Here is a 25,745-nt window from a genome sequence, read left to right on the forward strand (position 1 = left end):
TATAACGTCCACATTGGGAAGCTATTCCAGGACCTTCCACCTTTTCCAGCTGGAAACAGCTATTGTTGAATGTGGCTGAACATGTGTGGTGTGAAAGGTTCATGTGGGAGCTCCTGTTGTAGCTCTGCTCTGCAAGTGCCTTTGCTCTGAAGGCTGCTGGCTGATGAGAAAAAACAATATTCTAACCAGGAAACATTACATTTTAAGAATATTTTTACACTTACAGATCATGCTGCCTGCATTGGTATTCATTCACCTAGCTCAACCTGAGTAAAGAGTGATAAATGAATGCATTCTTCTCTTGAAATGACTCGCAGCTAGTCACGCACTTGGAAAAAAGGAAAATCTACCACGGTTTTGGGTTAGACTGAAAATTTCCCCTATTTTCAATTAGATTGGGCAGTTGTAATAGGGGCAAATATCCACATTAAGTAAATGAAAACAAATTCACATGTGTAGTGTTTAAATTTTTTTTTCCAGCTGAAGTTATATAGATATCCAGGCCATTTGCCCTTTAAAAGCAACTTTTCAGCAGCAAAGAAGCAGCTCACAAGTGCAATAGGAATTCCATTGCAATAGCTGGGAGCAGTCTAAAAAATTGCAATTCATCTGGTTCGGTGTTTATGCCTTTTAACTTCTGTTCCTTTTGGAGTGGGACGGGGGGAGGATGGGTAGCAGTTTTATCGGGGGAATTCAATTTCTGTGTTCTTTGCAGTGAGAGCAGTGAAGTTCTGCAGTACACAGCAACTGCAGCTGAGGATGTGGAGAAGGTAAGTTTTGCTTTTCTGGGAGTAAGTTTAATAGATTTCCCTTAGTTCAGTGAACTTCCCCCCTCATGGAGGGTTATTAGCAGGGTAACAGAAGCCTTTTGCTTCACCATTATTAACTGTCCTATCTAGCTGCTGTTCTCTGAGGGAAAGAGCACCAAGGTTTTCAAGACTCTGAAGAGGTTTTAGGCCCATTTAGGTTCTAGGGACAGATGTTTGTTAATAACAGTAATATGATGTTAACTGGATAATAATAATAATCCTACGTGGAAGCTTGGCAATGAATCATCCTCACCTGGGAGAAGGGAGAGGAGAATTACCCATGGGCTGTCTCCAGGGGCTTTTTTGGGTCTTCATCCTGATGAGATGGAATTTTTACCCTACTTATACACAGCCCAAACTCACTCCCTCTCCTCCTGGGTTATGTGCAGTGTAATCTTGGCAGAGAGTTGAGTAATACATACATATGTGTGGTAGCCTGTACCTCATTAAGCTTATTAGCATAGTCAGAGCATGTATTTTAATATTTAACTGCCCCTAATCAGACTAAAATTTTTGCCTGAGGTGTCCTTCAACGTTCTGGTTGTATGACTGTGTGAAGCAAAAAATGGACTTCCCTGGTCCTAAAATTAACACTCCATTTCCCCCCATAGGTGCACTACTCTTTGTCTCTAAGGCCTTTTGGTTGCCTTTGTAAGAACAGGCTTGTGTGCCACATTCTGGGTCCTCTGCTTTTGTGGATGGATTTTTGGGTGCTCCTGCACTTGATAATAAAGGTTATCATTAATAACCAGTAGACCTGTGGGACAGTATGGGTTTATACCCCTAAAAAATGGCTGGTGGCTTCAGTGTGACAGCAGATAATAAATAGAAAAAATACACAAAAAATCAGGCTGAAATGAATAAAAAAGCTGAGGTTGTGATGTGAATATAGAGAATCTGGACCAATTAATATATTTTTTTCCAGATAACAACGTAGAAGCAAGAATAGGAGTTGAGAGCTGTGGTGTTTCAAGATGGGTACTTGGTGAATTAAAAGAAAGTTGGGATGGGCGTTAAATGCCTGTTTTTTCCCCTGTCCTTCTCTCTGGACACATCTCCAAGTGGTCAGAATAAAGCAGTTTGTTTCCTCCCTAGATTTTCTTGTAGTAAACCCCATTACCAGAGATTTTATTTTTATCCTTTAAATCAGAGTTTAAAGTCAGTCTAAAGCTCTTTGTTCAAGGAACAACTCTCTTGAGCTCATCAGTCTTGTCATTGCTCTAAATAGGGTCAACAGATGCACCAGTGGAGTCCTTAATTTGCTTGGACAAATCTGGACTAGGGCAAGGATTATTATTTGGAAGTTAAAGTATAATGCCTCAGAATGATTAAGTGATTAAGGTTGGAAAAGACCAGCCCATTATGTTGTCATTGTCAACATTGGGTGTTGGTGGTAGATACTGATACTTGGAAGAATTTAGTTGTTTTTCCCCCCCTTTTCTGTTCAGATTCAGTTTCCCTTTGGGATGACACAGAAAAAAATTGGAAATAAGGATTGGCTGGAGAGCTTTGGCTTGTAAGGTGTGTTTACACAGGTGTATCCTCTTGATAGACAGCAGTGTTCATTAGCCCACTCCAATCTGTTTGCTTAGGGATTTGGGAGCTGAATTTTTTTTTTATGGCCTTATGGTTTAATAACTTTTGGGTTGTTCAGAGCACACATACACAGCTTAGAAATGATTTTTAAGTGTCCTAAAAAGGTCAGTTGGGGTTTCCTGTTGTAATTAACTTTGGTTATGGTGGCTGAAGGAGTAATGAGTGCTGAAATGAGCTTCATTAGGATGTTTCACACTTGTTTAGCTTGAGGGTAAAACTGGGAATACAAAGTTAGCTCTATGTTTAATTTTCTTTAAAGCCTTGGATAGTTGCTGCTAATTCCTGGGGGTGCCAGGGCATTCCTTATAAATTACGAAGTTGTTCTTCTGTCCTGGTTGTGAAACCGATGCCATTGTTAAGGAGCTGCTGGGAGAGAGACCTTCTCAAGTGATAACAGGGAGCAAAACTAATTTGAAGGCAGATTCCTTTCCCCCTGTAGCACATTTTGAGCCCATTGTAGCAACTCTGTGATTAGTGCTGTTGCCAGGTTCAGAGAGTTTCCAAAGCTTTGCTGTGGAGTGGAGAAGGAATTTTTTGTGTTCAGCTTGGCAATTAAATAATTCAAAGAAATAATGGCTTTTTGAACTAACTTAACTTATACCTCTCTTCCTCTTGGAGTTATGTTGCAGCAGTTTGTGCCTCAAAAGTGTTTATTCAGTCATGTTCAAACTTCTTACCAGTTCTGCTCAGAGTGGATCTTTATAGTTGAGGCTACTTTGTAATAGCACTTGGTTATAATTTTTGAAGTGGTAATATCTGGGATTTAGTGTTTGCAGGGAATAATTACAGTGTATTTAAAGAACACAAGGATTTTTCTTTTATTGCTCTGTCACTTCATCGCTGACATGGGTTCACCTGTCAATGGGTTGACAGTGTGCCATCAGGAATTTGGTCATGACCTCAGCTTTATCATTTCCCCATGGAAAAGGTCTCTGGAAAGGGATGTTTGGAGCTGTAACAAGCCGCTCCTTCCCAGGTTGCTCCAAGGTGCTGTCTCCATCTCATCAGGCACCTGAAGTGCCTCTTTCTGACACCAGGGCAGGTTTCCCTCTGCTCTAGGCAGCCAGGTGTGATAAGCAATTACCTCCTGGAGCAGCAAAGATCTGTTTTCTGGTGGAGCCAGGTTGTAAGTGAAGCTCAAACCAGGGATTGATAAGTTTGGGGATGGTGAAGGAATGATTTGCTGAGCTGGCATTGCTTATTTGAAGGGTTCTGAGCTGTGAATTACCTTTCCTTTCATGCATGGGTGGGTCATGGTGATGGTGAAATCCTGAGCCCTTGGACTCATCACTGCAGCTCCTGTAGGCCTGAGTTTTCCAGCCTGAAATGTGCCTTGGTTTCTGTGCTGTGAACCACACAGTACTGAGGCAAATGCCACATCTGCTCCCCTGCCTGTCTCAGAGAATGTGTTACTGAGCCTCTCTGGGAATAAAATCGACCAAACTTTATTTTTGTAACAAAAAGGAGTTAAATTTAGACTTGCCTCCATTCCTTGCTTATTCTCCCTCAGGGGTGAGGTTGTGTCTTCTTGGCTTTTCAACCCCAGTGGCAGGTTAAGGAAGAACGTCTTGGATCTGGTAAGAATTTGGCAACGAGGGCACCTCTCAGCCAGTTTATTCCCTGCCATCCAAAGCTGAAAGCACAGGATACTAGGAGATCCCCCACATGTGTGCCCAGTACTCCTGGCATGGCCACGGCCTCCAGATGTAGACCTGGGGGATGATCATGTTATCTCTAGACATTTGCCTTATTACTACAGCTTTAGCAGTGAAGCCTTTCTCATTTGTTTTATAACCTGTTTTGATTATTTAATTGATTTTTGGATCAAACCACCCCTTAGTGAGCTTTCTTTTCTGGTTCCAGGTAATTGAAGACATCGAGTACCTGAAGTTTGACAAGGGGCCATGGGTGGAACAAGATGATGTTTCTTTCCATCACTTGAGACTTTAGTAAGTGTGATTTCATCCAGCCACAGAGCAATTCTTGGTATTAAATCCCAGGGAAAATGGTCAAAGCCATGAGTTTTTAAAGGTGGGGTTACATTGTGTAATATTGATGCTTGGCACTGGAATGTGGTGTAGCATTTTTGCTGCGATTGTTGAGACAAGAGGCTCCAGACAAGTTTAAGAGTGGTTTTTGCTGAAGATCCTTGTCTGCCCAGTTGGAAGAGATCAGACTCAGACACTGAAAAATAACTTGTTGTAATAGAATTTAATTTGATTTTAATAATTCTTTGCAAATGTATAATGTTTAATTTGTCAGTTTGTTTTTAAAATACAAAGATATATATAAAGAATATAGCTGCACTTGTAAGGCTGTTAATACCAGAAGTAAGACAGGCTCCCCATTTTGCTGCAACTTCATCTTGAATGTGCAGATGGACATTTCAGTATAGTTACATTTTCAAAACAAAATGTAAGAGTTCTATTCATTATTTCCTGGTCATCTCATAGGTTAATAGAAAAACAGATTTTTAAATTGAGTATATGCCCCTAAGTTTGTGTCTTTGTGACAGGCATCGGAGAAACAAGTTAAACTTTTTTTGCAGAGTTGTGATATTTCTTGCATTTTACTTTTCTGTGCTGTTACTTTAAATACCTCCTAAAAATAGAGATAATGCTCCTAATTGTATGGTTTTTCTAGCAAGGAGTGAAGATAAATTGCAGAAGAGCAGTGCTGGGTGGTGTCTAAGAGGATCAAGTCATGATTTGGGTGCATTTTATGTGTCAAAGATGAGGTTACTTTGTGTAGTAATTGGAGGATAACATCTAAAAAATTATCACAATCAGACTTCCTTTGAGAGAAGAAATAAGTTGCTTGTTTTCCTATAGCTCCATGCTATTAATGCAGGTATGAGGAAAGGATTACTAATTGTGATGAGTAGGAAGGAGTTGAAGGAAACATTACAATCAGGGAAGTGTGTTAAGATACTGTGTGAAAATTCTATTTCACAGTTTTAGAAGGGAATAAATTGCTTTAAGGACTGAATTTTGAACCTTGGAGGGGGGCGAGTCTAATGCACAATGCTCTTGTCACTGTAGGTAATAAGAAATTATTTATTCTTTTGGCAAAACCATGGGGTTGTTTGAAGATCCTAGAATGCAATAAGCTGCTTATTTAAACCACAGAATCATAAATATCTTGTGTGGAAGGGACCCACATTGAGCATCAAGCCCAACTCCTGTGGTTTGTTTTTGAATCTTTTTTTGTGCTGGGCTGTCAAGAGCATCAATAAAGGGATGACAACAAATTCTACGCCAGTCTTGAGCTCATGCTTCACTCTGCTGAGTGAGGGAATACTGGGCAATGTCTCAGGCAGCCTGGGAAGAGACTCTGTAAAAGTGTGTTTGGACATGATTTTTCCCCATGGAACTCCAGAAAGGCAGGGAGCCTGCTGCAGATTGGCCGTGTTGGAATTGCATGCTGGATTCAATGCCCAGGTGTAAGTCCATGAACCCTGAAGTTGATGCTTTTCTCCCTTTTTCCAATGCCCAAGTAGCAAAGAGCCTGTGGTCCCTACAGATGTGCAGGCATCCTGTGCCTATGGCATTTTTTCCTTTGGAAGGTGTTTTTCCTGCTTTCCTGGCACAGGTTCCCGGTGCCAGCTCGTATGCAGGCACATGCTGCCCTCTCCTGGGTCTTCCTGGCAGGCTCCAACAGCTGTTTAGAATTGTTTAGCTTGGAAAAGCCCTCTGAAACCGTTGGAGTTCACCATTCTCCCAGCGCTGCCGAGCCCGCCTCAAGCCCATGTCCCCAGGTGCCACACCCACATGTCTCTGGAACACTTCCAAGGACAGTCATTCCACCACTGCCTGTTCCAATGCCTGACCACTCTGCCCGTGAGGAAATTTCCCCTAATATCTAATCAAAGTTCTGCCCTGTTTGGTTTTCCATCTGCAGTTAGCCCTCAGCTGTCAGCTCAGTCTTCCACCCTCAGCTTGTACCTTTGGGTGACTGGGATGGGTGAGCAGGACTGAGGAAAACTCTTTATTGCACATGTATAGGATCTAATGCATGGAAACCCCAGCAGGGCCTCTGAGTGATTAATGAAGCTCATCAAACCGGTGGGCCCAACCCGTGGGCTATCAGTTGCATAATGATCTCTTTTATCTCCCTGCCTGCCCTTAAGTGCTCTCGCTTGCCCTGACAGCATGGTTGTGGGATCTTGGTAAAAGGTTAAAAAGGGCTGCATTTGTAGCTTGGAAGCTGGAGGTGTCTTCCAGAGGATGTTCTTCACATCTTCCCTTCCTCTCCAACAGAAACCATTCTGGCTTTTTAAATGTCTCAGGGAGCTCCTCTGCTGCCACTGCACTGTTTCAGGCATGTTTTTATCTGGGCCCTTCCCAGTGACATTTGTCTGTCTGCATGTATTACAAAATAAATCGCATTTGGGAGGAGGAGCGTCAGGCTGTGTAGCCTTGCCTGTGTTATTTATCAGCTCCGGGAAATTGCTGCGCTTGTTGCATCAGACAACTGCACAACTAAATCTGATCTGTCCCTGCAGCTCCTTCAGAACCTGGCAGTGAGGGACAGAGACCCTGCAGCTTTGCTTCCTGGTGTAGCTTTGCCTAGCAAGGGGAAGAAGTGTCCCTGTTTAAATGGCTGATTGCAAGCAGCGGGACTAGAAGGGCTGACAAGAGGTGTGTTGGACCAGCCTTTGAAACTTCTGTCATTGTGACTCCGAAAATCTTATGAACTATTAATTGTAAAACTTCTGGCACTAGAAGCTATTTTTTTTAGCACCTTGGTTCTCTTTTCATCGTAAAATCATAGAATCCCAGAATGGTTTGGGTTGAAAGGGACCTTAACAGCCCATTTCATCCCTTCCCTTGCCATGGGCAGGGACACCTTCCTCTATCCCAGGTTGCTCCAAGCCCTGTCCATCCCATCTTTTTGCTGCAGTTGAAACACTTCTTTTGTGATTTCTTCTTTGCAGTGGCTTTTCTAGGTTTGAATAGCTGTTGTTGCACCTTCTCTCCTTTTCTTGCAGACCTGCTTTCTTTTGGAATTTTTTTTTTTGTTCTTGATGCTGATGTTGAGTGTTTGCTCATCAGGGGAGTGGCTGTGCCTCACCTTGGCCATGCCATACCTGTTCTGCCTGGCTAAATGAGGGAATTGGAGTCCCTTTGGCAGAAGGAAGAATATTAATTTCCTTTATCAACATAGAACTTATATGGAATGGTTTTATGGTGTTGGCTTTTAGGTCTCTCTTGTCACTTGAGGTTTTGTGACTATGCCAACATCAGGTGTTGAGAAATCACAGCCCAGGCTATGCAAGCTCAGGTGGTTTTGGTTGGGTTGCTTCATTAATTTTTTTTCTAACCTGTTTCCTTCCCTTACCCCACCTTGCACCTTTAGCAAGGTGCTGCATGCTGAGAGCTCCTTCAGAAAAGTCTGTTAAAGGGTCAGAAAATAATAAATAGTGACAATTTTTATGTTGGGGGAGAGAAATAAAATGAAAGAAACATAAAAGGTGTCTGTAAATGCTTCCTGCTGAGCAGGGAATTAGTCCTGGCAAGTGGCTGTGGTTTTGTGGTTAGACATTGTTGTGGCAATGGGTGTGCTTTTGCTTAGTATTCCAAATTATTTCTCAAAGTGCAGAGAACATGGAGAAGCCATCAGTAGCTTTCATTATTTTCTTGTGCAAATAAGTTTTGGGAGCAGTAAGTTTGTCATTTGGCCCTTAACTAAAATTAATTGTGCCTGGGAATTGTCCTTTCCAAATGGCCACTTGGCTGAGATTCGGGAAGGAGTGGACTGACTGCAGAGTGGATGGCCACAAAACCTTATTTCCCTGTGTGATGTTATGCTTTATATCTGCCTGGACTCCCTTGTGTGCCTTCCAGCACATGAAATACACATTTAATGTTGTTGACGTTAAATATTGTTATAGTTTATTGGAAGCATCTTTGCTGTTGATCCTGATCTTGGAAAAGAGCATTTATCCTCACCTTCTTCCATCTGATCTTCGACTGGACTGTTGTATTTCTTTACAAATCTGTCTGTAGTGGGATAATTTACAGAGTGAATATCAAGGGTAGGTTAGCAGACCAGTTCACTTTTTGGAACTCTTCACTGCTGAGAGGAACGGTCCCAAAATTTATGATTTGGGGGTAAAAATAATTGCTTGAAGATGATGAACTTTGCTTTGCTCAGGGCATGTGCTTGATGTGCATGTCAGTATTTGCTGAGAAATGTAATTCACTGGAAACAACCCAGTTTGCAGAGTTTCTGGTGTTGGATTTAGGGTTTGGTCAGTGCTGACTGGAAAGGGATGTGTTTTTGCCAGCCACGTGCAGGTGGCACTGTCGGCCTGTGGATAACCACAAGCAGCAGGAGGCTTTCTAGCAGTTTCTCAGGCATTTTAAATTTGGGATATCTGAAGTGCTGGTGCTGTGCAGAGTGGTGGATCCTGAGATCCATCACCGGAGCTGCTGCAGCTTCCTCCAGGTATTCCAAGACAGGGTGCTGGAGGCACTGCCTCCTTCCAGACCCTCTCACTGTCTCAGTACTGGTCCATTTAGGATAGGAATTTAGCAAGGCAGTGTGTGGCATTCAATAAAACCACTGTTTTTTACACTGCTTTTATAGAATTAAATAAAAGCCGGAGGGGATTCATGGAGAAGGGTCCCAGGAATGATGGAGCATCTCCAAGAAAGATGAACCTGGGAGGGGAAATGGAGAAGCAGGAAGTTGGGGCAGGAACAAACTGGAGGCAAGGATGAGGGGCAATACATCATAGATTTGTAAGGAGAAGGATAAATGTTTGGAAAATAGCCCAAATCTTTGGAAGCTTTATTTAACAGAAAAGTAGCTGTTTAATCATAGAATGATGCTAATGAATCCTAGAATGGTTTGGGTTGGCAGAGTCCTTAAAGCCCTGGCAGTCCCCCCCTGCCATGGGCAGGGACACCTTCCACTGGATCAGGTTGCTCCATCCCAGCTCCATCTAGCTTGGTTCAGAATACTTCCAGTGAAGGGGCAGCCACAGCTTCTCTGGGTACAATACTTGGCTCTTGCTGGGGCAGGTGTGAACCGAGTGCTCCTTTTCCCCTCAGCGTGCAGGACAAGGCTGGAGTGCTGGATTCTGTGTCCATCCCACGCTTCGTCCCCGAGATCACCATTGGCGGCTCCGAGTACGACAAGATCTATTACGAGTACCGGGAGGTGAGTGCTGCTGGGGACACGGCCGGGGGCTCCTCGCTGCTGGGTCACCCTGCCCATTGCTACTGGGAACTTGTGTGTTCTGCCCCAATCCCCACCTTTTTTGAAGTCCAACTTCCCCCCAAGAGGAATAAGGAAGCAAATGGTTTGTTTCATAATCTGATTTTTTTTTTTTTTTTTTTGTCTTTAGATGTGGACTAAAGGATAAATGGTTTTTACTTGCTTCTGTTTCTTGTGCCCTGATGAGTCTGTGACCTCTGAAATCTCAGAGTCCCTTAAGTCAAACAAGAACATTGGAAACCTGTGGCCACTCCTTACTGAGTGCTGAGGGAACGGAGTGTTTTTTAGAGGAGGAATTGAATGCTGCCTTGCTTTCCCAAAGTGCTGTTGCTTTAAATAGAGTGTTTCTGCACGTGGGCACACATCCAAAGCCTGTTGTGCCCAGTGCTCTCATACACCTCATGCAGGCTCCCACACAGGATTTTAATTAGCTCCTGCCTTGCTGCTTCTGGAGCAGCTTCCAATCCCCCCAGAGCTCTACCCTTGTGCTGCTCAATGGTTCCCTGGCATGGTGTCCTCACCCCACATGGGGCTTGCCTAAGGCCCAGGTGTTGGAAAAGCTCCTTGGAGAAGTAGTGTAGCTGATAATTAACACTGAGTGGCCAAAGTTACAGGTGAGCCTCTGTTTTCCAGTTGGGTTGAAATCTTCTCTGCCGCCTCATCTTATTATTTTCCAGGAAATCCTGAAGACAAAGGGAGGAATATACAATATAAATTGTTAGAAGCCGTGATTTGCATAATCCAAGCCCTATCATTTTTCTTTTCCTGTTAGTATGCAGTCTCTTACTGAGATTAAAATGTAAGCTACAGATTTATGGACTTGTTTGGAAACTGATCTACCAATGTTTTCTTCTGGAATAGACAGAATATTCCAATAATTTATTCCTCCTCAGCTGGCTGTGTAGTAGAGAGGCTCCTGGATTCACACTGTTCTGCCTCATTTGAGATGTGACCTTTCCAGCTTGTAAAAGGGGCTAAAGGTTAAAGCAGCAGAAGGCATCTGAAGTTGTCTAATGGATTTGAAGACTCTGTGGTCCAGCTGAGAAATTGCTCTCAGAATTTCATCCTCCTTGCTGTCACATTCTTAAATACAGAACTTCAAGCTCGGGCTCAGGATTTTTGGAGCCCTTCCCTCCAAGAGCTGGCTGTGTTGTGTAGCACAGATTTGAGCAGGATCTGCTGCATGACTTGTCTCTAGCGCACAGCATCCATCTGCACTGCCTGTGCCTTTCTTCCCCAAGATGAGAGGGCTTTTTTTTGGGCTGAGATGTCCCTTTGCAGTAGAGCTGGGAATTACTGAGGCTGCCTGACACACAGCTAGATGTGACCTTAGTGCTGTGTGCTGAGAGCCTGGGGTGAGACTTCTGAAAGCCTTTTTTCCTCTGGCTGTACAGCAGCACATGCCTCTTTGTGCTGGCAGGAAACTGAGAATGTCCTGGCTCATCCAGTAACCGGCTGCCAGGAGAAATTTGTGACTTGCCTTGCAGATGTAGCAAAGGGATGCTTAGTAGTGGGAATATGGTTACCTGGGAAGGAAAGCTGTGCTATCGGATTGCTCTGCTCCATACCAGTTAGTTGACAGCTGAAGCTGAACAAAAAAAACCATTGCCAAAATATAATCTCCCTTCTGCAGCCTTGTTTGTAGGCCCTGATTCAGGAAAGTGTTGTGGAAAGCGATAATGTCCTTTGGAATCAGGAGGAGTTGTTTGTTTCAGGAAGTATTCTGTTAAATTTAGGCTACATTAATACTAACTTTCTCTCTTCTAAATGCTTGGATACTTGTAATCCTTCAGTAGTGTGGGGGCTGTACAGGGATGGTGCACGATGCAAAAGATGCTGAGTTTTCCTGTTTTCAATCAGTTACTGGAAGGGGAAGCACAAAGCCAGCCCCACCTGCTGTTTTATGTTCTGAGAATTGCATTCTTTGTGCTGAAACTTTGAAGATCTAGGGGTTTTTTTACCTTCCAACTTTGTTTAGCAAATGAAGGGCTGAATTTTTTTCTCAGGTAGGGCTCCTGTGCAGAGGTGATCCAGCAAGAGGCCAACCAGCACAGGTACAGAGAGCAGATGAGCTTCCAGACACCCACATTTGGGCTGGGAGGTCGTTGGGTCTGTAAAGAGGGAATCACAGGCCCTGCCTTGCCCATGGCTGTGCAGGGATGGTCACAGCTGTGCTGCCACTTTGGCATTTGAAGATAAAGGGTTTAGGCTCACTTGTAAGTAAAGGCTTAATTATGAGATAATTACAGAAGTTTAACTTTTCCTTGTGGGAAATGTGTGCTTCTAAAGTTGGTGTAATGATGTTTACCACATAAATACAATGATTTGCATAGGGGATTTTTTCCCTCTGTAACTACTCATAAATCCTTGATCTCTCCAATAGGCAGCAAACTGCTGTGCTTTTCAGAGCTCCATGCACACAATTCATGCTGCCTAATAATGGTGGTTTTCAGGGAGTTACAAATTCCAGGTAGAAGCTGGGTTTTGTTCAAAATATTCATTAGAAGCAACCAAGAAGGAGGAGGAAGGAACACTTCAGAGTTCAAGATTTTAGTATGTGTGCTTTTCCACGAAATAATGAGATGGCCACATACAGTTCTGAATGCTCAAAACCCACTTCTTTTTTAATGTATATCCTCTAAATTATGTAAGGGGTTTTTTCAGGTATGAGGAGGTGGCTTTCTGCAGCCTTCTTATACCATGAAGTCCTCTGGCAGGGTCCAGCAGTTCTGCTCAGGCATTCAGAAACTTCTAAGGACACTCTTCTGGCAAGGGAAAAGCAACCTTTCAGTCAGGTTCCATAGATCAGAGATAAGCACATTCATTCTTCAGGGAAGCAACATTATTTTAGGAACTGTCAGACTAGTAAAGGCTTGACTACCCTTTTTTTTTCCCTTAACAACTGCTGTAACTCTCTGCCTTTCTTCCAAGTGCACACAATCCCCAGGGATAATGCTCCAAACACCGTGTGCACCCTGTGAAGCTGGAGAGCTGGAGCACTTAGGCAGATGTGTTTGCAGTGAAGATGAAAACAAATGGCTCTGTTTAATGGAATCAGTGTACTTAAATAATGTGCTGATGTACTTCACACTCCTGCTGCATCTCCTGGAGTGGGCAAAAACGGCGTCTTTGACGTGTGTATGCTTTTCTGTGTACATAAAAGTGCAGCTGTTTGCTGCAATTTGGAGAATCAAAGAATCACAGAATGCTTTGAGTTGAAAGGGACCTTAAAACTCATCTCATTCCTACACCCTGCCATGGGCAGGGACACCTTCCACTATCCCAGGTTGCTCCAAGTCCCAGCCAACCTGGCCTTGGACACTTGCAGGGATCCAGGGCAGCCACAGCTGCTCTGGGCACCCTGTGCCAGGGCCTCAGCACCCTCATAGAGGAGGAGTTCTTCCCAATATCTGGCCCTCTGGCAGTGTGAGGTGATACCTCCTTGTCCTGTGCCATGGAAAGGTAAGACAAGGCTCTCATTTTATTTCCCTCCCTGTCTTCCGTGGTGGAAAACTGCTTTTGGAATATAGGGATGCTGAGCATGGAGTAAGGAAAGCTCGAGCAAAGTCCTGGCTACTGCTGTGAGGTGCAATTCAGCTCATTCCACAGCAGCTGCAAGGCTCAGCTGCCTTGCCTAACTTCATCTTTGTGCTCTGCTCCTCATCCTCCTCCCTCCTGCCCCGGGCCGTGGGAATGTGTGGCTGGCAGGGCCCTGCAGTCCTGTGTAGCAGCAAGTAGAGAAGAGGGAACAGGATGGAGGGTGGGGAATCCCACACTCTTTTCCCAGGCTTTTCATCACTCTTTTCCATAAGGATGCAGCCTTAGGAGGGAAAACCCTCCAGTGTCTGCCATACCTCCAGGTTGGAGGTGGTTGTAGGACAGTAGCTTTGAGTGGTGGAAGGTGAGTCTGCAGTATGAGTCAGGTCTGTCCCACCACCCAACACTGAGAGTGCTGGAAGAGCTTGTGTTTGCAATGGGAAATCACAGCCAGCCCTAAAGAGAGGGTGTTATGGGAAAGCTCTCTGGGTCTGAGGGGCCCAAGAGCTGCTCTGGCCCTTCTTGGCAGCTGTGGGGCTGAAGGTTGGCTGCTGGCAAGCAGAGGGTTAGCAGGGCCCTTAGCTCCCCATCTCTGCTGAGAGTGCAGGGACTTCTTCACATAAAAATCTCCTGGAAGAGCTACAAAAGGAATACTTGAGCTTTCAGAAAGCCAGAGTCTGGATCAACAACAGGATCAGCTCTTGCCTTTGCAAGAGCAAGGAGCTTAGGATGTCTTCCCTTCTCTGTGTTTGTGATTGTTGCAATAACTGCTGCCTTTGATAGAACTTTCTGTTTTCTCTCTCCTGCCATTTTTTTCTTGGCTTGATGAGGCTTTCTTTCTTTTTACGATCAAGATCTCCTTTCCTAATTCTGTTGTAAAGGAGGTGTTTGACAGCTGTAATGCCCAGCCCTGTCTGCTCTTGAATCCAGGAAGGAATGAAAACAGACACATAATAAATTAGAAGAGGCTTAATTTAAGGGGTTTTTTTTCTGTTTTATCTGTGCAAAAGTATTTTTAGCCCTTTCTAAAGTAACAAGATGTTGCCTAGCTAGGTATCGGTAAGACCAAAAGAACCTGAGGAATAACAAAAACCTGGGAATGACAGAGCTGTTGCTTAAGGATACCTGGATTTGCTCCTCTTCCCACCTTCCCACTTCTCCTCTGCTCTCACTAATCCTGTCCATCTGGGGAGAGTGTGAGAACATCTCCTCTTTAGGAACAGGCAGCGCCCTGAAAAGCATCATGGACAGTTGGCAGGGATATCTATCCCAGAAACAGTAGGGAAGGAGCCTGATAGACCTTGTAACTATCTCAAATCTTGGTTTTGGTGGTTGTGTCTGTTTTATTTTAGGTGATGGCCCCTGCTGTCCCAGGCACTGGGTGCCTCTGTGAATCAAGAAGACAATCAAATCTCACTGGCATTTAAGTAATCCGTTTTCTTCTTGATAGTCTGTCCCTTTGAAAGGAAGCACTTTTTTATGTGGGAGCACATCCCCCTTTCCCAAACCCCCCTTAATCCCATACCTGTGGAGGGATGTGATCCCCTGGGTAGATCTCTGTTAAATTAAAATTAACTGGAATATAATTTAATAGAGGGGTAGCATCTCCATGGATCTTACACTGTGAAGTACAGTAATTTTGAGGTGTTTAACTGTGCTGTGTTTCTTGGATTAGTTCCTTGGCTTTTCCCTGCACTCTCTAGTGGATAACTGATCCTCTTACAGGCACTTCTCTTTCCAAAGGATTTTTGTCTTGTTTTTTTAGTGAATGAATGAATGAAGGGCAGGACAGCAGTCATTGAACAGTTCCAGCAAACTGGAATTATTTTAGCCTCAATTCAGCAAAACTTTTGGGTGCTCTTGTTTTTTGGGCTGCGATGGATGTTAATGGTATTGAGGATTTTATTTGAGTAAGGGATGGCTGTAAGAAACATCTGCCTGTGCCAGGCATTTGGGAACCAAGCCATGTGCACCTCAGATGTCTGTTTGGAGGGGAAATTGTTCCCCTTCCTTGCTTTAACTGCTGCTCTGGAGCACAGGATCAGTGGTGCTGGAGAAGATCATTGAGTCCAACTTAAACTCAGCAGTGCCAAGGCCACCACCAGCCCATGTCCCTAGGTGCCACATGGCTTTTAAGTCCCTCTAGGGATGGGGACTCCTCGGCAGCCTTTGCCAAGGGTGACAGCCCCTTTCCATGAAGAATTGTTTCCCTAATATCCGATTTCAGTGTCCCCTGATGTATTTTGAGGCTGTTTCCTCTTGTCCCTTGGGAGGAGAGACTTGACCCCACCAGGCGACATCCTCCTTTTGTGTAGCTGTAGAGAGGAAGCAGAGGGGAATAATATGGAGCAATCAGGAACCAAACCCTCCCAGAATCCAGCCAATATCTGCAGCTCCATGTTCCTAGAGTCTCCCAGATTTTAGCTGTGTGTCTACAACACTGTCAACCCTTTGGAAGCAAGGATTTCTCCTGTACAAAGCAGTCATCTGCTCCCAGCAGTGATGGAAGGGGCTATTATTGTGGCTGTCCTAAACAGCCTCGGGATATTGATGAATGAGCCTGAGCTCCCAGAGCAATGACTCTGCTTTTAAGTGCTCTTTGATCAGTGCTGCTCTGAGCAGGCTATTTATAGAGCTCTTGGAGCTGTGGAGCCCAGCCATCAGCACAGAGCAGAGCAGGAATAGAAGGCAATAATGGTAATTCTGTTTGTTCCCCAAAGGCTGGAAAACAAGGCAGGCTCCTCCTCAACAACCTTTCCAGGTGGTTGGAGCTCTCCAGAGCTCTACCTGCACGAGCCTGGTGCCTGGTGTGGAATGATGTGGAGCAAGCAGCTGGCTGGAGCTGCTTGTTACTCTTCCACAGTCTCTGCTACTTTACAGGGGTTTTCACCGTGTTTGTAATTTTGACAGGCACTTCTGTGACAGGTTCTTAATTTAACTGATGAGACGGTCTTGTTTTTCTCTTTTCCTATTGCTCTTTTAAAGTTGAGCAGTTTGATGCCTTTGAGCTGGCTCTACCTTTGGGTTCAGCTAATTTCAGGAGTTTTGTGCTCTGTGTGGTCGATTTTACCCCATCCCTCTGGAAATAATCCTCACTGCCAACTTTTGGGCTCTGTAGAGTGTAATGCAGCAGGCCAAGGCTTCATTCATGCTTGATTTCCATGGAGTGGAAAAATTTGTTCCTTGGTGACCTGGCAGGAATTGCAGGGATGTGGGGGAGTCTGGTGGGATCTCTGTGATCCTAAAATTGTGGAATGGGTTGGGTTGGAAGGGACCTTAAATCTCATCTCAGCCCCCTGCCATGGGCAAGGACGCCTTCCACCACCATCCCAGGTGCTCCAGCCTGGCCTGGGACACTTCCAGGGAACTTGTATTGCAAGAGAAGGTGAATATTCAGTCCCTCTCTATTGTCTCAGCTGCTGGCAATTCCTATAGAGCTTTCTCCTATCTCCTTTCCATCATCTCTTGCAGTAGGGCTGCCCAGCCTAGACAAACCCAGCAGCCTCAGGGCTGGTCCCTGATTTCCATCCCTGCCCTTGTGCTGGCCAAGAGCAGCCTGGGAATTTCAGCTGGGTGCACTTTGGAGCACCAGCCTAACCAGAACCAGCCCATCTTACCCCTTGCCCTGCATCTCCACATCTTCTCTGGTGCTCCTACCACTCCTCTCTGCAGAATCCTCCCCTGTTCCAACTGTGCAGCTCTTTTACTGCAGTCACAGCTGGAAAATGTGGGATTTGAAGAGCAGGGTTTGGCAAAGTGGTCGGTGTCACTTGTGCATCCTGTGCACAGAGCATAAATTCCCATTGTCCTGCTTCCTAGGTAATACGGGAGTTGTTTACTCTGCTTCCCTCTTCCCCCTTTTTTTTTTTTTTTTCTTTTTGATTGTTTTGAAAGTTTAGCTGTAACAAATCCCCAAACTCTCCTGCCTTTGCCAAGGCCCACTGTGAATGATGGAGTTATGGATGAATACTTATAACACTTGCTTTGATGTCTTGCATGTCTTTAACCAAAGGCACACAGGGAATTTGTTTTGGACAATGAATTTGAATTCTGTTGGGGTTGATATTGTAGCTTTTTAAAGAGGGCAGATGTTCCCAGAAACAAAACTGTAAACTGCTGTATTTTCCCAGAGATCTCCTGTTGCTTTAATAATCTACTTATCTGGGAATCTCTTCAAGTATCAAAGGTCAAATTACGTGCTGCCTGGAGAGAACCAGGGAGAGCTGTTTTTGTGTCACAGGAGGTCTCATGTCCTCCCTGGCTCACTGCTGGAGATCTGTGGGGCAGAGATAGTAATAGTTTATTTTCATCTCCCATCTCCTCTTTGCTCAGTGGGGGGAACTCTCAGCAGGACTGTGTGGATTCTGCTGATGTTTAGACAAGACATTAATTGGAAAACCTCAGAAAAACTGATCACAAATGGTTTGTGACAAGGCAGGGTGGGAAGTATCTCTGCAGAGAGAAGCAAGACTGCATCTTGCTTCTCTCTGCAGAGGCAGCTCTCCCCAACAGGATCCTCTTACATGATTTTGGAAAGGGAAAATCTTCAGGACAAGTCTGGGGTCTTGTGTGAAACCAGTGTTTGTTTGGAGTCAGAGCAGATGATCTGTGCTTAATTATTAGGAGAGGCTGCCAGCAGATAGCTTATTTTTAAAGGAAGAGTTTTATTACAGCATCTTTGCTGGCTTCAGCCTTTCTCACCAAACTCATTGGCTTTTTTTCTGGTGCTTTGCTTCTCGGGTCCAGTATTTGAGCTCAGAGGCGTTCTGTTCTTTCTTTTTGGTTCCTAGAGGTAGGAATGGATGTTCTGGAGATGCATTCTGCTTTTAGAATCAGGATCTCACCATCTCTGGCATTCCAGGTTGTGGTCAGTACCTTCCAAAGGGCGCTACTTCAGCACTGAGACTCAGGCTGCTGCTTAGGTCCCAGGGTCGAAATTTGGGTAAAGGCTTCAAAAATCTTTGGGTTTTTCCATCAAAAACTGGTTCCTGACTTTGCTGATGAAGGCAGGCAGATACTGTTTTTGCTTTAATGAAGATAAGTTCAGTTCTTGAAGACTGAATCTGCATTTTCATTTGAACAGTTTAATGTGGTATTTAACTCAGTATCTCATGCATGAAGTATTTAATATATTTAATAATGTGTTTGCCTATTTTGGAATGAGATTCAGTTCCTCTTCTCCCTGATACAGTTAGAGGAGCCATCTCAGGCTGGGAGGAGGTGGATGAATCCAGGTGGAATGTGATGCTGAGATCATTGGCCTCATTTTCATATATATATTGTGGTTTTTGCAGTGCCCCCTTCAGCTGCACAGCTCAGTCTTTTTCGAGAGATTGATTTTTCTGTAAGTTTTATCACTACAATGTAAAAACAGTATTTCATGTTCTGTAGATCTCATAAGGCACTTCAGAACTCTGAGGGGAGTGGCCAGAGTTCTGACTGAGCTTTCTGCTTTCTTTAGCTCCCTGGGCGCAAGTACAAGCCAGGCTACAATGCTGATGTTGGGGACAAGTGGATCTGGCTGAAATGAAATCCGTTCCTGCTGGAGCCCTGGCCTGGATGGACCACAGGACCTGAGGGAAGAGGAGCCACGTTCAGTGCACCTGCTCCACATCACTTGTGTAGCACCAAGGAAACACTGCTTAAATCATTTCCTGTCCCCAGCAGAAGGGAGTAGACTCCCAGAATGAAAACCACTTCATTCTGGTTTGTTTTTCCCTGAGGAACTCAGGGATGTTGGATATTCAGTGTGGGATAGCCAAGTGAGCTGGGGCAGGCTCAACATCAGAGCTGAGTTTTCTCTTCCTTGAGACTGTGGCACATTATTATCCAGGATTAGTGTTGTTCTGCTGATTCAAGAGAAATTAAACCTGTACCCTCCTGGCTCTCACAAAGTTAATATCTTGTTCTGTCATGCGTGATGTTTTGTGAGGTTCATTAGAAGCAGCAATGTGTTCTGAAAGGCACTGACTGGACCTCAGCAAAGCATAAGAAGTTCAATGAGAGATGGAAATAAGTTATACAGCAAAAATCTCTGCTTAAAATTCTAAAAAATAGTCAAAATAATTGCCAGCAGTTGTACTTATAGCTTCTTGCTTTGATTCTAGTATAAAGTGAGATGTTTAATGGCTATAAAAGACAAGTGTAATTATTATTTTTGAAAGTCCAGGTTGGAAGGGTTCTTTTAAAATAAATTGTTCATTTAGTATTAGTCACAGAAATGAGGTACCTTGGCATTGGTTCAAGTGCCACTGTCCAGATTTAGGCTGCAGTTAATTTTGCATTTCCAGCATGGGGCTCACTGCTTCAGTCACTGAGGAAAAGGCTGCCAGGCATTCCAGAATTTAGGGCAGTGCCTTGGAGTTAAGCTTGTGCCCCTTTCTGTATCAAAACCAATATGAAGAACCCTTAATAAGAGCCCTGGGGGCCTGGTGAGGTACTGGATGAAGGAGCAGTGGGAAGAACTGTGCCTCTTTTTGCTGATCCTGTGGTGCTTTGCTTCTGTGTTTCATGTCTCCTCCATCTGTCCTCTGGGAAGGGATGCCTGAATCCTTCAGGACTCCCAGCCAGTGCAGTGAGATCCTGAGCAGTGTGAGCCTCCCCCCACTGCCCAGAGCACCATCTCCCAGCTCTGAGGGATGTGGGGATGAAAGGAGCACTTGCTGTGGTTTTAAGATTCCTCTGGAGAGTGCAGCTCTGTTTGTACATGTGTCCTCCATCCTGGTGTCGCCAGCTTCTCTGGGTGCTGGAATTCACTTGGCAGTGTGCACAGCCCACTGCCAGATCTGGAGAGGTGTTTTGTGCTGTGGGTAGAGCTGGAGAAGCTACTGTGGGACACTGGGGGGCTCACTGGGGTGCAGAGCAGCTTTAGGAGCTTTCCCAACCCACTCCAGCATCACGGAAGGCTGAGCTTTGGATATAAAAGACTTTAATTCCAGTCAGAAAAAGCAATGCTGGTGAGCCCTGTGGTATGACAACATGCATCTCAAGCACTTTAAAAATTTTTATTCAGGCTTTAACTCTGCTTTAAAACTGTTTATAAGCTAAATCTGTGAAGGAAATAACTCTATCTCTTCATGCTGTAGGAGGGAGCACTAGTTTTTCTCTTCCTTCCTCTGTGTTTTTCTCTTTCCTCCTTCCTACTCCAACACCTCAAGAAAAATCTCTTAGCAAACCAGCTGTAGAGATTTGGGATTTGGAGGCTATGCTGTGCCAGTTGGATGAATCTATCTCCAGTTCTTAGTTAGACTGGGGAAGATAATGCAGCTCAGATCCTCTCCTTGCTTCTGCGTAGGGGCATGTGTGAAACCCATCTGTAGTCTGTCCTCTTATCCCAAATTCCCATTGTCTGGGTTTTGCCTCTTGCCTGTCCTGTCCCATGCTTGGCTCTGCCTGCTTTCCCAGGGCAGGTTCTCTGGGGAAGGTCACATTAATGGGCAAAACCACCAGCTTTCCCTGTGGTCACTCCAGTTCAGCAACAACCTTGGCCTTGGCTTCACTTTGCACAGGAGGGGAGAAAGGAGAGAGGAGATGAGTGGCTGGTGCTTGTGTGTGTTATCCCAGTATGTCTGTTAATATCTTCCCCCTCAGCTGGGGCAGGCTACAACCATCCAGGCTGTGGAGATACCTGTGCATGGCTGAGCTTCTCGCTGAGGAATTGGCTCCTCGGCAGTGACATCGAGCCTACGGCTGCAGTTATGAGATGCAGCAAGTTTCATCTTCCTTCTTCACAGTGAAACTTTGATGTTTTAATTACAGAGTGACAGAAGGGGATTGGGCTGAAAGGGACATTAAAGCCCATTCTGTCCTACTCCCTGCCATGGGCAGGGACACCTTCCACTATCCCAGGTTGCTTCAAGCTCTGTCCGGCCTGGCTTGGAACACTCACTTCCAGGGCTGCAGCAGCCACAGCTTCTCTGGGCAATGCAATAGCAGTGAGGTTTCAATAGTATCCCTGCTGCCTCAGTTGTGTTGTGTCCCCACCACAGACAAAGGTTGGCATTAATCCCTTCTGTGGAAGAGCCTGCTGAGCAAGTGGAATTTAGGTGCACAACAAATCCCAGCTGGCTTCCAGTGCTTCTCACAAAAGCAAAATTAATCAGTTGTGCAGAAGTCAGTGGAAGCAAGCAAAGCAGAGGGGAGATGGGATGGCACAATACCACCTGATGGGCTACTTCCCAAAAAATGTTTCTGCGTGGGTTTAGTGTAAACTGGGCTGGGTGTTTATGGAGAGCCCCAGAAGCCATCAGTGTTCAGGGAGGGCTTAGGGGAAAAGGAGGTCTGAAGATCAAGGAAAAGGATGGCCTCTCCTCCTTGGGGTGGTCTTCTGTGGACTTTTGTTTGATGTGAGGGTGACAGGAGATAACATGAGGGAAGGGACACCCTACCACACATTTTCTAGAGCAGCAGTGGCAATCCCTGGAAGTGTCCAAGGCCAGGTTGGATGGTGCTTGGAGGAACCTGGGACAGTGGAATGTGTCCCTGCCCATGGCAGGTGCATTGGAGTAGAGCTTTAAGGTGCTCCTAGCTCAAACCATTCCATGATTGTGTGATACTGGCCAAAGCTGCTTGGGAGTGCCTGGCCCTAGGAGCTCCCATCCATGTCAGCCCACACTGATCCCACCTGATGGCATTGCTCCCTATCATCCTGCTGAGCTCTTACACCTGGCACCGTGGGTGGCAGGGTGCCATGGAACTTGCTCTGGTTCCCAGCTTTAAGCCCTGTTTTCTGCCAAACGCTCGTTCCCAGCGAGACCAAGCCTGGCGCGTTGCCTCCCGCTGTCGTGTAATTCCTCCGCAGGTGCTGGAGCCCAGCCTGGCTGCTGCTATCTGATGGGACCACTCCTGCTGTGCTCTCCACCCTCCTAAGCAAAAACTGCAGCTACAAATGAGACTTCAATTTTCCATGCCTGAGAAAGCTTTGTCTCAATTAGCTCAGTGCTGAGCATCTTCAAAGGCAGCTGGGTTTGGAATTTAAGATGGGCGCTGCTCCTCATTCCTCCACCTGCTCCTGGAGCAGGGAGCACTACTAAGAACCAGCTCCTGGGGTAATGTCACAGTGCCAGGGTGGCACAGCAGTGCCCCTCTGCAGACCAGGGGATGGGATTTAACCAGCTGCTGATGCACAGGTGTGCTCTTTTCTGCTTCCTCTCCTGCCTACGAGAAGGTGGCTGCTCCAAGCATTGCTGCATGCTGTGGAAGTAGATTTCCTTTTTGGGAACCAAATGCTTTGGTAGAAAGCTTGCAGGACAGTTTCTGGTCTATAAAAGGAGTTGATGCATGCAAAAGAAAAAAGTACAAAATGGTGCTTATATACAGCAGGCATGAACTGTGCAGTCCTGGCAGGGTCTACAGCAGCTCCCAGGACTTTCCTTTCACCTCTGGGTGTTTTGGGAGACAAGGTTAATTGGTTTTATGTCACAAAAGGTGAGGGTATCAGAAACTGGGCTGGGATTTGCCATTAGGACACAGACTCCATTTAATGCTTTTCTCTGCTTATGGAAGAGACTCAAGGCTGAAGGAGAAAGGAACGTTATTAAATCAATTTCCAATTTTACCTTTGGATATGGGTAAAAATCCAGCTCCCATTGCATTCCAGGCAGCTGAAGCAGTCCTGGAAGTCAGGCTGGCATGGGCAGGGACTGCACCTTCAGTGAGGAAGGGAAACCAAAGCCACCATGGGCTCTGAGGGGTCTCAAATCCCCTCTGACTTCTCCCTGAGGTGTTTGTTGTGAGCCAAGAGAACTCTGCAGGGAGGTGAGGGGCTCAGGAGCGAGGCATTAAAGCTGCTGCTCTGATTGCTGCTCCTGGTCACAGGCTGGGTTGTGCCAGGTTGAGAGCTGGTGCTGCAGGCAGGATCAGGGATGTGAGCAGACCCTCCTGCCAGTGCATTTGTGACTTTGTCAGTGCAGTAATTCGGGAGATGGGGCCCTTGCTGCTCCCAGCAGTCCCTGTGATGTCACACGGAAGGTGTTGCTCCCCAGGTGGTGATGGAGAGGAGCGGGGTGGAGGGCTGTGTTCAGTGCTGTGGGTTTGGCACAGTGCACCAGTCCCTGGGCTTTCCTGGCACAACCACCCCTGTTTCTCCTAGCCATGCTGAATTCCATCCCACATCCACCTCTGGAGTCCCTGTGGAGCTGGTTTTCCCTGTGGTGTCTGCCCACATGCAGCATTTTGGCAAGGAGGCAGCTTTAACTGGACAGCCGCTTCCTCGAGGAGCTTAATGTTCAATGGGCTCTGCTGGCAGGAGCTTTTATGAGCAGCAAGGGGAAAACGACTTTGAGACCCAATAAAGACTTCTCCTGGTGTGCCCAGACAGATGTGGGTGGTGATAGCGCTGGGTGATGAGCGGCTGCCTTGTTTCCCGGCACAGCTCCGAGCACACAAACCCTCAATCCTGCCTGGCCCCTCTGATTTGTGCCCCAGCGCTGATTTGTGTCCCAGAGCCGGGGGTGGCCTGTCTGGCTCAGCTCTGCCGGTGCAGGGCATGTGAAGTACCTGCAGAGCCCCCCGGGTGCTGGTCTCTAGTTTCCAGCGGGATGCTGGGGCTTTCCCAGCGCATCCCATTAGGTGGCAATGCGGCCTGCTTCTCTGAGCGGCCCCGCAGGATGACAGCCTCTGTGGAGTGGGCTGGGGTGGCCAAGGCCCTTCAGTGTGTGGAAAGGGCTCTCAGATTTGTGCTTGTCACTCTGTTTTGGCTGCTGACACTACCAAGAACGCTGGGATTCCCATCCTTCTGGCTTTGAGATGCCCTCTATTGCGTAGTGGTGGCTGTAGCCATGCTTGGGCCAACTCTGTCCCTTGCCTAGGCTGCACAAGTTCTGTTTGCAAGTGCTTTGTCCACCTTGGTGTTCCTTGTTGCTTTATTCCGTGTCATTTCCAAGCAGAAGAAAGCACCCAAGTGGCATGAGGGCACATTGGCGTCTTCTCTGGGGTGACCAGCAAGCAGGACAAGTCTGCTCATACGGCTGCCTGACAGAGCCAGCCCAAGCTCCAGGAAGGACAAGGCTGCTGCTCCCCGTGCTCCCAGCAGCCTTTCCCAGGCCTGCAGAGGATGCAGACGCCTGCACTGCCCTTGGCCACGGCACTCCAGCTCTTGCTCAGGAGCTGCGTGAGTCAGGAGCTCACCTGGGCAGTGCTGGCCTGCAGCCAGGGGCTTCCCGGGCTGACCGCCGGGCCAGGCATGGCAGGGCTCAGAGGCACTGAGGGGTGCCCTGTGTGTGGGCAGGGAACAGGCCTGTGTCTCACACGGGGGCTGAGCTTCCAGCACGGGGCTGGGGGCTCCCTGAGTGCCCTGGCACGGTTAGGGATGTGCTGAACAGCACCGTGCCTGTGGGAGCCCCCAGGTGCAGTGCCGTGCTCCGGCCCCCTTTCTCCTGAGCCCCCACAGCCTGCCTCTCCCTGTTTCACTGGGATGTTATCTGGAGATGAGAGAGCGCTCGGGTCTGGATCCCGGAACGGAGCAGCGTTCCGCAGCAGCCCAGCCAAGGGGAATGAAGCAATATTAAAGTGTGATATTTCATTGCTCTGTAATTAACTTCAGCTGCTTTCAAGCTGCAACAAATTACCCTCAAAGCCCGTTTTTGTACCGAGGAGAACTTTGAACTGTGTTCGCAGCCATTATGCCTGGGAGGGAGGGGAGGCCGCTCCTGCTCTCTGTGGCTGCAGCTCCGTGTGTGGTTTGGGACCAGCCCTGGGCCGGCTGTGCCGGGCTGCCGTGTCAGCACAGGCAGGAGTGCTGGGGCTGGCATTGACCCTGCCAGGGGCTGGCATCAACCGTGCCAGGGACAGCCCGGGGCATGGGAAACTACTGCGGCATCCCAGGCTCCACCTGGAGGGTCTTCTCTGCTGGCATGGATCCTGCTGCACCCAGGGCTTTAGATGCAGGCTGCCATCCCAAGATCTTCCCAAAACACTGTGGGCAAATTAATCCAGGGCATGAAACTTCAGTCAGCTTGTTGGAGAGAAAATTCAGCTTAGCTGCTAGAAGGCAATAGCCTCCTTCAGCAAAGACCTGATGATCTGATGGTTTTTGGGGAGCCACTGCTGCCCTTGAGGGGCTCAAAACACAGCTCTGTGTTTCCCAGCAGGACCCCTCCTGCTCCAGCTCCTTAAATTCCTGAGAGAATATGCTTGTTTGTGTTTAGTTCCCATCTCTCATCTCTAGCAGGATCCATGTAGATGGGCCTGTGCAGCCCAGGCCTGGGAAGGTGGCGCAGGCTCCCACCACGCATGGCCTGGCTATGGCCTGGCAGATTCCCAGGCAGAGGCTCTGCCTGGCCTGATGGTGCCAAGCTTTTCCCGTCCTGCTCTGGAAGAGCAGAAGGACTCCAACAGCTTCTCTGGGATGCCTCAACCAGGAGCAGCTTAATTCCCTTTGATGAATTCATCAGCTCATGAAGGCAGAGGAAGATGGGAAGCATTCCACAGGAGCTGAGGGCTGGGGAGCTGTGGCACCACTGCCATGTCTGCCATGATCAGAGGTGAGCATGAAATGCTGCCAAGCCCTGGGAAAGGGCTGGCTGTCCTCTTGGATGCCCTCAGGAGGAGGAGGGAAGTGGTGTAGTTCTGCACCTCTCT

General features: G+C 46.7%; 1 protein-coding gene across 1 annotated transcript in view; it reads left to right on the forward strand.

Moving 5' to 3' along the window:
* Positions 1-19,056, forward strand: part of NDUFA10 (NADH:ubiquinone oxidoreductase subunit A10) — a 26,149-nt gene extending 7,093 nt beyond the window's left edge. The window contains 4 exon segments of the mRNA NM_001245639.2: positions 716-770; positions 4,269-4,354; positions 9,464-9,572; positions 18,628-19,056. Of these exon segments, the coding sequence (NP_001232568.1) occupies positions 716-770; positions 4,269-4,354; positions 9,464-9,572; positions 18,628-18,696 (319 nt within the window). The 3' untranslated portion in view covers positions 18,697-19,056.
* The last annotated feature ends 6,689 nt before the right edge of the window (positions 19,057-25,745 follow it).

This window comes from Taeniopygia guttata, chromosome 7 (genome assembly GCF_048771995.1).
Source record: "Taeniopygia guttata chromosome 7, bTaeGut7.mat, whole genome shotgun sequence".
NCBI classification, from domain to species: Eukaryota; Metazoa; Chordata; class Aves; order Passeriformes; family Estrildidae; genus Taeniopygia; species Taeniopygia guttata.